A 13990-nucleotide genomic window follows, 5' to 3' on the forward strand; every position below is an offset into this window, starting at 1 on the left:
GCGTGTGTGGTATAGGTGTGTGTGGTGTGTGTGTGGTACAGTGATGATGGATTTGTGTGGTGTGGAGATGTGTGTGGTGTGGAGGTGTGTGTGGTGTGGAGGTGTGTGTGGTGTACATGTGGTGCTGTGATGATGGATTTGTGTGGTGTGCAGATGTGTGTAGTGTGGAGGTGTGTGTGATGTGTGTGGTGTGCGTGGTGTGGAGGTGTGTGTGGTGTGGAGGCGTGTGTGGTGTACGTGTGGTGCAGTGATGATGGATTTGTGTGGTGTGGAGATGTGTGTAGTGTGGAGGTGTGTGTGGTGTGGAGGTGTGTGTGATGTGGAGGTGTGTGTGGTGTACGTGTGGTGCAGTGATGATGGATTTGTGTGGTGTGTGTAGGAGACAGGTGTTCCACAAAGTTCTTCACTGCGTCTCTGTTGCAAATGAAAGGCATATGTACACAAACAATAAATAGTCACCTCAGGCAAAAAAGTTAATAAAGAGGCAATGAGCTCTAGAAACTCAGAGAACAGAAACATCCCTTGCAGCTGGGGTGACACAGGATGGCTTCCTTGAAAGACACCAGATCTGGAGGGATGAGTAAGATTAAGGAGACGTGAGACTGTGGGCAGAGGAAACAGGAGAAAGAGAACGGGGGAGGGACTGAGAGAGCACGCTGCTGTTTGGAGAACGTGACAGGTTTAGTCGGCTGGAGGATCAGGGATGAACTCGAGTGGACATTACCACTCCATCATCTTGTTTCTCCCAGAAAGCAAAAGAGACATTTTAATACTTGCATCCTGTATAATCTTCCTCAAATTCTGTATAATTTCCCCACTTCTGAAGGTGGCCTTCTTGGAGCACATGTGAAAGCAGAAACCAGACCCAGGCCATTGGCCATGGAACAAGACTCCCTTTGTTCCAGCCCCAGTGGCCTCCTCAGCCTCCCAAGCAGGACAGAGTTTCCTGAAACACTTAAGATGGGAGAGTGGGGGCCCGTCAGTGCACAAGCGCCAATGCACGCAGACAGGTTCATGAAAATCCACTTGGCAGCTCCTCGCAGCAGGACAGCCTGCACCCTCCCAGGGCCTCCAGGTGTCCCTTTGGGCAGAAGGAAAAACACAGCGTGTCTGCATCCATCTGAATCAGTATGCAGAAGCAGGCCAAAAAGCAAGGCACGGGGCGAGAGAAGCCCTTCCCAGCCTCCCGCTCCGAACAAAGGTCTGGCCCTCTCTTCTCCGTGCAGCCAGCACCCCAGGACCCCTCTTCCAACCAGCCCCTGAACATTGCCCACCAGAGCCCAGCCAGGGCCCAGCACACCGAGGGTCCCCTCAGCTTAGCACCAACACCGCCAAGTGTTTCCCATTTGTGCTGAAAATCCGCCTGAAATGCACCGTCTTCAGAAGCTAATCTTCCCAATTTTATGTGGGCTTATCTGTTTGCTCCCCTCAATAGAAGGTAATGGAATCACCACTGGATGCCAGACCCCAAACTGGGGCAGGGAGGGGGATTAAAATGAAAAACAGCTTTTAAATGTGACAGCTCTGTCCATTCATGGAATTAACAGGCCCTTCCCAGAGCTTTTAAAAGATCACAATGTGTAATGCCGAATATATAAAATCCTCCTTGTAGAAGGTGAGAGCCCTGAAGGGCTTTGTTGGTTTTTGTGTGTTTTTTGTGTTTCAGGGCCCTGGGTTTCCTGGTCTCCTACAATGTCCAGACTTCAGTGTGGGGATTCCCCTTTCCTCTGTTTTCCTCTAAAATATCTCCTACCTTTTCTCCAACTACCATCCCCCTTCAGAATGAGCCAGATGCAGAGTATGGGGGGAGGGTAGGCACTAGGGTCCCCCATCCACCCCACCCCTTCCTTCTGCAGACATAAGCATGTGGTCCCCCAGAGTCACAGTAAAGGAAAGCAGCTCATTCCCAGCAACCTTTTGAAACGGACAAGGAAGGAAAGGCAACAGAATTCAGGCAACTGTGAGAGCCGCCCGCACAGCATCCTGTTCCTTTTAGGTCCCATGAGTCCCTCCAGACCCACGGTACCACTCCCAGGGTGCGGGGTTTACGCAGTGAGTCACAGACAGCTGGAGAGGCTCTCATTTAATGCAACATCTCCAATTTTAGTGTGAAGGGGCTGGCATACCTCTTTGCCATTTCCTCACATCCACCTTGGAGAAGGCAATGGCACCCCACTCCAGTACTCTTGCCTGGGAAATCCCATGGACGGAGGAGCCCGGTGGGCTGTAGTCCATGGGGTGGCTAAGAGTCGAATACGACTGAGCAGCTTCATTTTTCACTTTCATGCACTGGAGAAGGAAATGGCAACCCACTCCAGTGTTCTTGCCTGGAGAATCCCAGGGACGGGGGAGCCTGGTGGGCTGCCATCTCTGGGGTCGCACAGGGTCAGAAACGACTTGGCGGCGGCAGCAGCACATCCACCTATATCCTTGGCCACCCATATGCAACACAAACAAAGATTCTACTCTGGGGACAGGTCTCTTGTTTGGTGGTTTACAATTTAAATTTTTGCCATTTAGCAAATACATTGCATTTATTTCTCAAAGATGAATTAATCCCAAAGCTTAAAAGGTCACTAGTGTAAGCATTTTGTAAGATTTGGGGGGGAGGGTTTAAATATTGCATTTTTTTGTATATGGTAGGGCAAGTTTCCAAATAACTAAGGAATGATTCCCTCATAAGAAGCCGTCTCCTACTCTCTCTCTCAGGTGTTATGAAGGAGTTTCTGCCCATGGCTACTGGAGTGGGTGAAACTCAGGCAATGGATCAGTTTTTCTAGTTTCTAGAGTTTTCTAGTTTCTGCAGTTTTTCTAGTGCCTAGCAGGTTAAGTGTCTGGGGCCCAGTAGAGAGGCAGGAGAGGGGCCAAAGCAGAAGCGTGGGGTACACCCATGCCTGTACCCCATTCCCAAGGATGTGAGATGCAGGGAAGAGAGACCAAAAGGCTCGGGTGACCAGGAACAGTCCTGCTCCACCTGGAAAAGGTGGCAAATAAACCCGGGGCTTCCTTTAATCCGTGCAGTCTCTGAACCCCTCTGTCTCAGTGAAACAGGGGGAAGTGAGTCAACACAACAGGAACGAGGTCCCCCAGAGTCATGCCCCATACTTGGAAGTCGGTGTGAGCAGAACACCAGAGCCCTGAGGATATTAGCCTCGTGCCTTTGAAATCTCTTCTTCAATAGGAATGATTCATAAGCTAAACCGAGTCTGCAGTAGGCAACTCAGTGACAGTCCCAAGAGGGGACCGTAAATGAAAAACCTAAGCTTGAAGGATTAAGGATTCATCTTACCCTGCTGCTTGTAAGATGAATTCCCCAAACTTTCTTTGTGTAGTTGCTTATAATAACCACTCTTCACCTCTCCTCACCTGTCAAGTAGGCCCAATCTTTAGAACAATTATCCAGCCCCAAAGGTTGTTTAGGAGTCAAATCCATGGCAAAAAGCAGGAAAAGAAGAGGTAAAAGGGGCCACTTTTTTCTGCAGGCATGCCCTGTCTGGAAAACTGCCTGGAGCCACAGAAATCCAGGGCCAACAGTCAGAGCTGGGGACACACCCTCAAGGGCACAGGGGACCAGGGGTGAATGTTTCTGGGGAAGGATGCTAAACATTCACTCACGATGTGCATGGAGGGGACCAGGGGACCACAAGGGCTGGCCCGACACTCATGGGTCAGCCAGGGCCACCACGAGGATACCATTTTCACAAATATTCTATCGAAGCCCTCCTATGTGACAGCCGTGGTCTCACACACTAGCAATGTGAGTAAAGAGGTGAACGAGACAACGAACAGCTTTGCTCCCGTGAAACTTACACCTCATATCATGGTGAAATTGCACCCAGAGTTGCTGGATCATCAGAATTTTCAACCAAAATGTATAAGAATCTAAGAATTTTCAACTTAGAATTGTTGGAAATTTTCCCATTTTAAACACTGCCTGCAATTTGTAAAAAAGCAAACAAATAAAAACCAAAAAACCACAGAACACTGCAGGTCATACAGAAATGTGTCTGTGGGCTGAATGTGGTCCAAAAGCCAGCTTCTTTCAACCTCTGACCTACAAATTTTTATTTATTCAGAAGAGACTCGCTTCCCCAGAGACTCTTTAGAGAGTAAATGATTTTCACAACAGACTTTCTCAGCAAGATTGGGCTGACAGCCCACAGGGATACCCACACCACTGGTTAGCTTGTTATAAACAGAATTTATTATTAATATTTTCACAGAGCTATCAAAAGAGGATTTTTTTTAATACTGAACTCCTGAGACTTTATTACTCACCACTATTTTTAAAACACCTCAAAGATACACAAAAATTATGGCACAAATATAACATCCCCTTAACCATCTCTATTGCTCAGTCAAAAAGCCACATGCACCTAACATTTTGCAGGAAGCGCCACTTCCATTCAGTCATCTCAGAGACTGACAACAGCACACTGAAGCCTCACCTCCATGGTGTGTGTTTTTCCTGATGAGGTCTGTCCATACGCAAAAATCGTCCCATTGTAACCCTCAAGGACATCTGCAAGCAAGAAAAAAATTAAAAGTAACTCATTACTTTGATTGCATGCCAGTGCCGGTTGCCTGTTTTAAAATTACATTTTCCAAATGGCCCATCTCATTTTTCACACAAATGAGGTATTCAATTCCATTTGCATTTTAAGTAGAATTGTGAGATAAAAGCAGGAATGAGGGCCTCCACGGCTCCACAAAATAAAAATAAATGGACTCACATGCCTATGGAGTATATTAATAAAAGGAGAGGCGGACACACTTTCTCCTGGTTATATCAAAATCAAAACAGATATCGAGCACCGTACTTTATTTTTAGTAGAAAGGGATTTGAATTTTCTTCTCCATGTTCATCTCTTGAGATCTGTCGAGGGGGGAAAACATTATCATGCCCTGCGTCTCTGCAGTGAGGTGCATGTAGAATTCTTCTCCTGAAGATCTGATTTGGATTGGGTTAAACCTGGCCCCATCAGGTTCCTTGGGGAGGTTTCTTGAGAAGCTACCCAGAGCCCATTCAGAGCAGAGCTTGTCCAGAGTTGGGAGGCACAGGGCCCCATTCCATATACTGAGACACATGGTGACAATCCAATGAGCCCGGAAACCAACTGGGTCCTGACTCAAATTTAATGCCTCTCTTTTTCCAGTGACTGTGCTAGGAAGATGGCCCTGGCCCAAGAGCATTGGGAATTTATTTTAACTACACAAGGAGCAGGGGCTTCCCTGGTGGCTCCTCTGTAAAGAATCCATCTGCCAATGCAGAAGACGTGGGTTTGATCCCTGGGTCAGGAAGATCCCCTGGAGGAGGAAATGACAACCCACTCCAGTATTCTTGCCTGGAGAATCCCATGGACAGAGGAGCCTGGTGGGCTACAGTCCATAAGGTCACAAAAGAGTCAGACATGACTTAGTGACTAAAACAACAACAACAGGAGAAGGAGCAGACTGTGCTGACCCCACACGCTGTAGGCTGCTTCCGTCTCATACAGAGATGACTGGGAGGCGGGCGTGTGGACAGGCAGACAGACGTTGCTATGAGCTGGCGATTATCTGTGGGAATTCTTTCAAAGCAGCAGAGGTGATTAAAATATATTTAGTGCTCATTTCCCTCGATCTGCTTCACCCACATAAACAGCACTGATAAGCGGGATGATGCATGATTAATATCCCTGACCCCCTACCTTTACATAAGGGAGGAAGTTCTCATTCCTAAAAGCACAGAGGGGTGGGGAGAGGAGCCCTATAAGAGGGTGTCGTCTCCAAGGCCATGTACAAAGAAAAAAAAAATCAAGCCAGGTAATCAGCTCCGTCTATTTCAGGCCCTGATTAGGTTGGTTGGTTTGCTTTTTTGGTCTCTCTCAGTTTTATGATGGTGGTTAGTTTTTGCTGTTTTGTTGAGTCTCCTAAAAAAAATTTTTTTTAATACACATTTACTGATCAGAGGCTTTGGAGTGTAAACTGGGATCAGAAAAGAAAGTGGGATTTTCCCTCGAGAAGCTAAAAAAAAAGAAAAATTAAATGGCAGTATTTTTTTTTTTTAATCATAGCAGCTCTCAAGAGTTTGTGTCAAGCTATATTGAGAGAGAAAAAATGTTCACACATATTTGACTTCTGGTAATGGTTTCCCTGGTAACAGGGAAGCAAAAGCTTGAAGACTACAATGTAAGGGCTGGAGGTTCAAGCTTCAGTCTTCTTGAAAATGCCAACCTGCTTAGAGAAAAGGTTTCTCCGGTCGAAAACAGTAGTCGGAGTGGGAGCTTCTACACAACCACAAATGACATGCTTTCAGGGACTCAAAGAAAGAGGTCTCCATCCTTGGATGTTTGAAAATTTTGTATGTTCACGGCACAAACACCTCCAGACAATTTCAATGCCAGCCACAATCACAGCACCTAAGCTCCTAACTGATTAGAAATTAAACCTCTCCCCCCACCCTGAAAGGGCTTCCTTATTTTAAGTCCCTGTGGAGGAAGCACCCTGGGACCCATTAGCTCAGGCATTAGGACAGGAGGAAGGGAGCCAAGGCCAAGGTCCAGTCCCTCTGCTCCTCCTCAGAGCCGCTGGCCACCCCACACGCCCACCTGCACAGAGGGGGCCCTGAGTAGCTGCCCACCGGAAGAAACCTCAGCTCAGAGTCCAGCTCTGCTGACAGCGGAAAACCCAGTACTTCTTCTTCCTCTGCCAGGAAGTGACAGGACAAGGGCTCTGGAATTCTGCCCCACAGACATCCCCAGTCCCCCCATCTAATCCACCCTCACTGAATCCTAGGAACCACACTGCTCAACAGACTCCCTCAGGCTAAGGGCTGGACACATACATGCAAACACATAACGCTTGTGGACAGCATCGCTTGTTTAGGGTAGGGAGCTAAGGGCACGTGAGACTCTTGGAGAATCCCTGATTCTTTGTTGCTGCTATGGCAACACTGTAGGCAATTGCTTTTTATTTTATTTTATTTTTTTAAAGAAAAGGAGAACACATAAAACGCCATTAAGACAAACTCCACTTAGCCTTTAAAGTGTTCAGAATCATGTAACAATTAATTCATTGTTGGAGAACCTATCTCGGTGTTCAAGGTTGAAGAGGGCTGATGTCACCCTCTATCAACTGGGTTCTGAATCAGAAGGTGATTTAAAAAGAAAACAAGAAGCTCTTCTAACCTGGTGTCCTCTATTTCCTTCCAAACTCTGGGTTTGGGGGGCTTGCTTGTTGTTGCATCCACATTTGCTTATGAGGGGAAAAGACACATGGAGAGGGGGGCACAGCACCAAAATGCACGTGAGGCTGGACCACAAATGCGGGGAGATGGAGGACACCCGCCAAGGACAGAAAGATGAGGGGAACAGGCCTGTGCTTGTCGCCACTGAGCCACATCACCACCTGCCCACCTCTGCAGAAAGAGCCCACAGAGAGGCACTTTCATCATGCTGAAGGCCAGGTCCTGGGCCCAAGGAAAGCATTTGTTTCAAGGTCTCTGTCATAACAGGATGACTGTTTCTATACACCAACCACAAAGCCAGAGACCAGCCCAGCTGGACAGAACCTTTCTTTGTGACAGGGACTGGCGTGATGTGACCTCAGCTCACACCACAGGGCCAGCGGGGCCCCACACAGCACACGCCCATCCAGCAGCCAAGCAAACCCAGAAGAGAGCCCATAGCATGCGGGAAGAGTCCTGTCATCTCCCGGGAGGAAAGCAGAGGGGAGTGGGGTCCTTGAAAATACTCTGTGCCTCCTGGTGTGGCCTCAGAGTCAAGCTGCCCTCCCTAGGCTTTACCAGTTCTGAGTCTAGGTCTTGCTGAAGCAGAAGAGTTAGTTCCACTGAGTGGCAGGTAAGAATTTGGGGAGGACAGAATCATAGCTACACATCGGGGTGCCTGAGGAGGCTGTCGTGGCCTCCTGTCACCTCTCCTTGTGAAACAGTGGCCCAACAGTGGCTCCAGTTGTTGCTGTTGTTTAGTTGTCCAGTTGTATCCAGCTCTTTTGCAACCCCATGGACTGCAGCCCGCCAGGCTCCTCTGTCCATGGAATTCTCCAGGCAAGAATACTGGAGTGGGTTGCCATGCCCTCCCTCCAGGGGATCTTCCCAACCCAGGGATTGAACCCACATCTCTTAAGTCTCCTGCACTGGCAAGCAGGTTCTTTACTGTCTGAGCTACCAGGGAAGCACAAGTAGCACCAGAGCCTCTGGCAAGAGTGGCTAACAAGCCACCCCTGGCTTGGACTCCTAAGGCTTTCGCCAGCCAACCACACTACTCGAGCAGGCTGTGCCCAGAGATTGCAGAGACCATCCTACCAAACACCAACAGCCATCCAGGATGCTGGGCCTGCCAACCTGGTGGCACCCACGCTACTGTGCCCAGGCAAGGGCATGCTGCGTCTTCAGAATGGAAGCGTGCCTCCTCATTGGCAGCAGCCAGGGTCACGCAGCAGCCCTGGGAACCCAGTCTCTGTTTTTTCCCTTTTTCCCTTCTCTACTCCCGTTCCTACCCCTGCCTTTCTGCAAGGTAGTCCATATGGCCTGGTGGAAAAGGAATAACTCATAAAATAATTACCAAATGCTCATTACGGGCCCACAAGACAAGTGGGGGCAGGATAGTACAGAAAAATTCAAGTCAGAAAAACTCAGGTTCAAGGCATGGCCTCACTAGTCCCTAAACTACCTGGTCAAGTTACTTCACCTCAATTTCCTCTTTAGTACAATGGGAATAATAATACTCACACACCTTATAAAGTCGTCAAGATTTAAAATGCAGTAACATATGTAGAATGCATAGAGGGTACCTGACAGATAACAGCAGCAAAATAAATGTAATTCTTCTTAAAAGTCATATATAATAGAATAATAAAATCGATCTGATAATATCCCTGAGCTTAAAATTCTCCACTGGGGACTTCCCTGAAGGTCCAGTGGTTAAGACTCTGCACTTCCACTGCAGAAGCTACGGGTTCAATCCCTGGTCAAGGAACTCTGATCCCACATGCTGTGTAACAAGGCCAAAAAAAGAAAAAATTCCACAACTCTTCAGTGGGCCCACATCGCCTACAGGATAAAGTCCATCGATTTCTATCCAACTCTGGTCCTGCCTAACTGTTTAATATTTATTTCTATTTATTAATTGTTTATTTGGGTCTTCATTGGAGCACTTGGGATTTTTATTTACAGCATGTGAACTCTTAGCTGTGGCATGTGGGACCTAGTTCCCTGACAAGGGCTCAAACCCGGACCCCCTACATTGGGAGAGTGGAGTCTCAGCCACTGAACCACCAGGGAAGTCCCCAGCCTAACTTTTTAGGGCTTATCACTCTGCACCCTAAGCTTTTAGGCTTTGGTTTTTTGCTGTTCCTTCTGCTTGTACAGCCCTGCATATTCTATGCTCCTCAGATCCCAACCTTTCCAAGAAGCTTTCCTTAATTCTCCAATCCTCCTCCCCACTCACCAAAATTAACAGTATCAAGTGACTTTCTTCTGTGCTCCCATAGCATTTTGCACACACCCATCTTAAAGCACATAATCTCCACATGTATAATAACTACGCAAGCATCTGCTCCTTCTCTATACTCAAAGATTTCTGCAGTCTTAGGTGTCTTAGTGACTTCAGTCCCTAGCAATACTTAACCATATGGCAAATACCTAGTATACTCACATCAAAACACGAATGAAAGAAACAATCAAATGGATGCAATTTAAAGAAATTAGAACTGGAAAACAAGAAACCATCTTCTCCAGCACTGGATGATCTACATCCAGTTAATCTGGAAGGCAAATGCCAGGGGTGGCTTCTGTACATGGGGAAACAGTTTCTCTGATTACTTCAGTAACAGTGCCCAGTGACCAGTTTTTAAATCCTAGGGCATCCATAGGAACCTTCCTATTTACCATGCTGGTACCCACAAACCCTATCACCTCTTCTAGAAAAATGCAGAGAATTCTACACTCTTTCAGATGACATTTTGAAAAACACACACCAGGCAAAGATGGGAGCGTAGGAGATGCCAGGACGCTACAATCAAATGTTCAAAATATATTTTTTTAAACCCAGTGAAGTTGAAGGGAATGCAAGGACCAAGAGAGAATAAAGCTGTCCAGTTAAAAGGAGTCTCTCTGATCTCAAAATCATTTATGGGTTTAGATAGACTTGAAAGGAAAGCTCTCCAATCTACTATATCACCATGAATTGCAGAGACTTAAGGGACTTTTAGAAGTCATTTGATTCAAATCTTGGCCTCTAGAAAAAAAGATTCCCATTGTACCACCTTCCATTCCTGATGTAAACAAGGTTTATCATGGCCAGAGAAACCTCAGCTGTACCTAAGTAATCTATGCCAAGCAGTTCTTTCTTTTATACCTACATTTTATCTTGCTGACACAGAAATACACAGCCACTTCCCCTCATGGCAGCTTCAGTGGATATCAAAAAAAAAGTTAAATTTGGTCTCCATTATGCCCCTAATAATTTCCTTTTCAAGAGAGAATAAGACACTCTTTATTGCTACAAAATGCGTATGTTGATGCTATATTTATGGTGCCCAAGAAATGCCTGTTTACTATATCATGTCAGAGCCTGATTTTATTTTCGATGGTTTTCTTTGTGACTCACGGTCTACTGGGGACTCAAGTTACCCACAGTTAGGAAGTCCACAAGAACCACCCCCCGCAACTTAGGGACTGTCCATTTCTGATGTTTCATAGTATAAAAAAACCCAAACACTGAAAGGGACCCAAACTTATCTAGTAAATAAAAACTCCAGGGTTGTTAGTATTATTTGTTAATCACAGGATTTTTTACAAATGGAGTGCATCCATCTCTAATTACGATGTCAACTTAGAGAGGGTGGGTGTGTATTTAAATAGCCCTCGTGCTTAGCACAGCAAGCAGTAAATACTATTTGGTTCTGATAATGAAGGAGGAGAGAAAAAGAAGGGATTCTGGCTTGTATGTGATTACTTTAATAAAAATATAAAAGAGACTGATAATAGAGGGGAAGGGGGGCTGACTAGGAGCAAAACTATATACTTCAGAAAGAGCAAATATGTTTAGACAGGGAAGCAAAAGAGTAGAAGTAGAAAGAAGACAAAAATTACCACAGATACAAGCCCAAACTATTAATTCAAAAAAATCTCACATTCTGGCATACTTTTTTCTCTTCAATTTTCTGTAATAATCTTACTGTAAAGACTTTCTAATTGAATTGATGTCTGCAACAAGAACATAAATAACCATACACCCCAGCAAGAAATGGTACACACTAACAGGCATCTCCCGTGCAGGTGTCCAAGGTCAGAATGAATCTAACAGATGTAACCAGGGCTGATTTTCATGCCTTTCAAATAGTTAGGTTAGTCAGCTCAGCTTCTAAAAACAAGTGGATCTAATAGGACAAGGAGTTTTGGGTTTTGTTTTTTCACTTTTCACTCTTTAAATCTAGCGCTACCTATGAAAGTGGCAGCATCAAGACATTTGAAAACACAATTACTGCAGCATTCAAATCTGAAAGGAAGGATTCAATGATGAAAAGCAAAGGAGCAGGAGATGCCCCTTCAGCTCTGTCAGCTCTGTCCAGATGGCGAGCTCCCCAAGGGCAAGCTCTGTCCTGCCCCTGATTTGAAAGGGCAAGGCAGAGAAACGTGTAAATTGCTCGGCTCCCTGCTGTTATTTTGACACAAATCCTTCAGGGCCGAGGCCAGTCCCAGAAAAAAAGAATTGATCTCTAAGACACAAATTCACGCTTTAGGCTACCTACGTGGAAGAACAAATGTCAGGGTCTGGGTGGGAAGACAGAAAGTGGGTTAGATGAAAGTATTATTAAGGAATGCTGAGTAGTAAGAACAACTCACTAACCAGCAAGGTAATGTGTGATCTTAGGATGCTGCAGAAAATTCCTTGATGCCCAAGAATTTTCCACATTTAAAGCTTCTTTCTGAAGACTATACTTTCAGAAACCATTTCTACTGACTCATACACACTACTATATAGAAAAAAACTAATAAAGATTTATTGTATAGCACAGGGAACTCTACTCCAAGCTCTGTAATGGCCTAGATGGGAAAAGAAGCTTAAAAAGAATGAAAATATGCATACAAATAACAGATCACTTTACTGTACACCTAAAACTAACACAATATTACAAATCAATTATACTCCAATAAAATTAAAAGTAAAAAAAAATAAATCTTCTTTCTGAAGAGACAGATGCACAAAATAGATCAACCAAAAAATATACAACTGGAGCATCAGAATAGATGTTTTTCTCCTGAGGAGGTACTATAGCTTCAGCAGTATTTTAAAGCATTACAAAAATAGTGTGACTATATCTTACCCTGCTTTTAAGCTTCTAAGTGACAGAATAACTCTGCCCAAAAGGTGGCAAAAGAAATATCTTTGGAAAGGAGGTATCGAGGAGTTAAATCCTGACATCATAGCAAATCAGGGCCAGAGCTTGCTATAATTCAGTGTTTCCAATTAGCAGGCCTCTGCTTACGGTCAAGGTACATTGATTTCTAGGCTGCAAATACCACTTAACATTTTCAATTATTCTGAAAGGCCCAGGAGAAAATAAAGAAATAGCACTTACCTTTGACAATTTGCTTTGCACACGCATTGTAAACCTGCTCTTGAGTCGTGCTGGGAGGCAACACTCTGTCGAAGACATACGGCTTTCCTTGCTAAAAAAGAAAGACAAAAGAAAAAGAGAGGTGGAAAAAAACACATTAGACATTCATGAATAAAAAGCACTACTAATATTAGCACCATAGGCACTAAATCACCAATGCTACTTGTCAAGGCAATTCCTTACCAAGATGAGGGAAATTTTACAGCATGAACGACACCTTCATTGTGTGTATGTATACTGTATGTTGAGATTGGAGAGGAGAAAGAAAAACATTTTTTTTTTACTTGAAGCACTTTTTCTGATGAAAGATGGGTTGACACATTCATTCATTTATTTAAATAAATATTTAGTTACGGAGAGCTTCTTCTGAGCCAGGCAGACTAGATGCTAACCAAATCAGAAAACAGTCCTTCCTGGAGAGCATCAATCAAGCATGACAGATAGCTAATAAGCAAGAAAACAAACACACAGGAAAATGCAAAATGCCTGGGTATAAATTAATGGGACAGAAGGGACATGAGGGCCAAAGAAGACCTCTGTGAAGCAGTACCGGTTAAGTGGATCTTTAAAGGATCAGGAAGGTTGAGGCATCTGAAGACTAATCGAGGCAAAGGGTGGAGCAGACAGCAAGGGGCCTGGGGGCTCAAGGAACTAGCGCAGTGGTCTCCACCTTTTTTGGCACCAGGGACTGGTTTTGTGTAAGACGGTTTTTCCATGGACCAAGGAGGGATGGTTTGGGGATGAGTCAAATGTATCACATTTATTGTGCATTCTATTATTATTACATCAGCTTAATTTCAGATCATCAGGCATTAAATCCAGAGGTTGGGGTCCCCTGACCTAGAGGGTGGACAAGAGGAGATGGAAAGACAATGGGGAGCCAGTGCGTGCCGGGTAGCTAGCCAGGGTTGTAATGCACTTGGATTTTATTCACTAGAAAGATGCCACGATCAGATTTAAGAAGCTGCTCTTAATAGCCAGATATTATTGTTCTCTGTCCCAGATTATTCTAGTGTTTTCTTCACATGCACAAGTGGTACCTTAACTGTGTAGATGCTTTGGAGAAAAGGGGGGCATCTATAAAGTAAGGGCTTCCCTAGTGGCTCAGATGGTAAAGAATCCACCTGCCAATGCAGGAGACACAGGTTCGATCCCTGGGTTGGGAAGATTCCCCTCGGAGAAGGAAATGGCTCCCCACTCCAGTATTCTTGCCTGGAGAACGCCATGGACAGAGGAGCCTAGAGGGCTACGGTCCATGGGGTCACAGAGTTGGACACAACCGAGTGCTACTGACACACACACTATAAAGAAAGTCACGTGTGTTCTCCAGGTGTGGGTCTGGGATGTGGCCCCACGGTGCTGGGCT

The 13990-nt window shown here is 45.3% G+C and overlaps 1 protein-coding gene across 10 annotated transcripts in view; it reads right to left on the reverse strand.

Annotated features, from left to right (window-relative positions):
* The window catches only part of KIF5C (kinesin family member 5C), a 162184-nt gene that overhangs the window by 93873 nt on the left and 54321 nt on the right, over positions 1 to 13990 (reverse strand). For all 10 annotated transcript variants that reach the window (XM_055572631.1, XM_055572639.1, XM_055572640.1 and 7 more), the window contains exons 2-3: positions 12586 to 12676; positions 4449 to 4522 (exon numbers count right to left, since the gene is read on the reverse strand). In XM_055572631.1, the coding sequence (XP_055428606.1) occupies positions 4449 to 4522; positions 12586 to 12676 (165 nt within the window). The remainder of the gene's footprint in view (positions 1 to 4448; positions 4523 to 12585; positions 12677 to 13990) is intronic.

This window comes from Bubalus kerabau, chromosome 3 (genome assembly GCF_029407905.1).
Source record: "Bubalus kerabau isolate K-KA32 ecotype Philippines breed swamp buffalo chromosome 3, PCC_UOA_SB_1v2, whole genome shotgun sequence".
NCBI classification, from domain to species: Eukaryota; Metazoa; Chordata; class Mammalia; order Artiodactyla; family Bovidae; genus Bubalus; species Bubalus kerabau.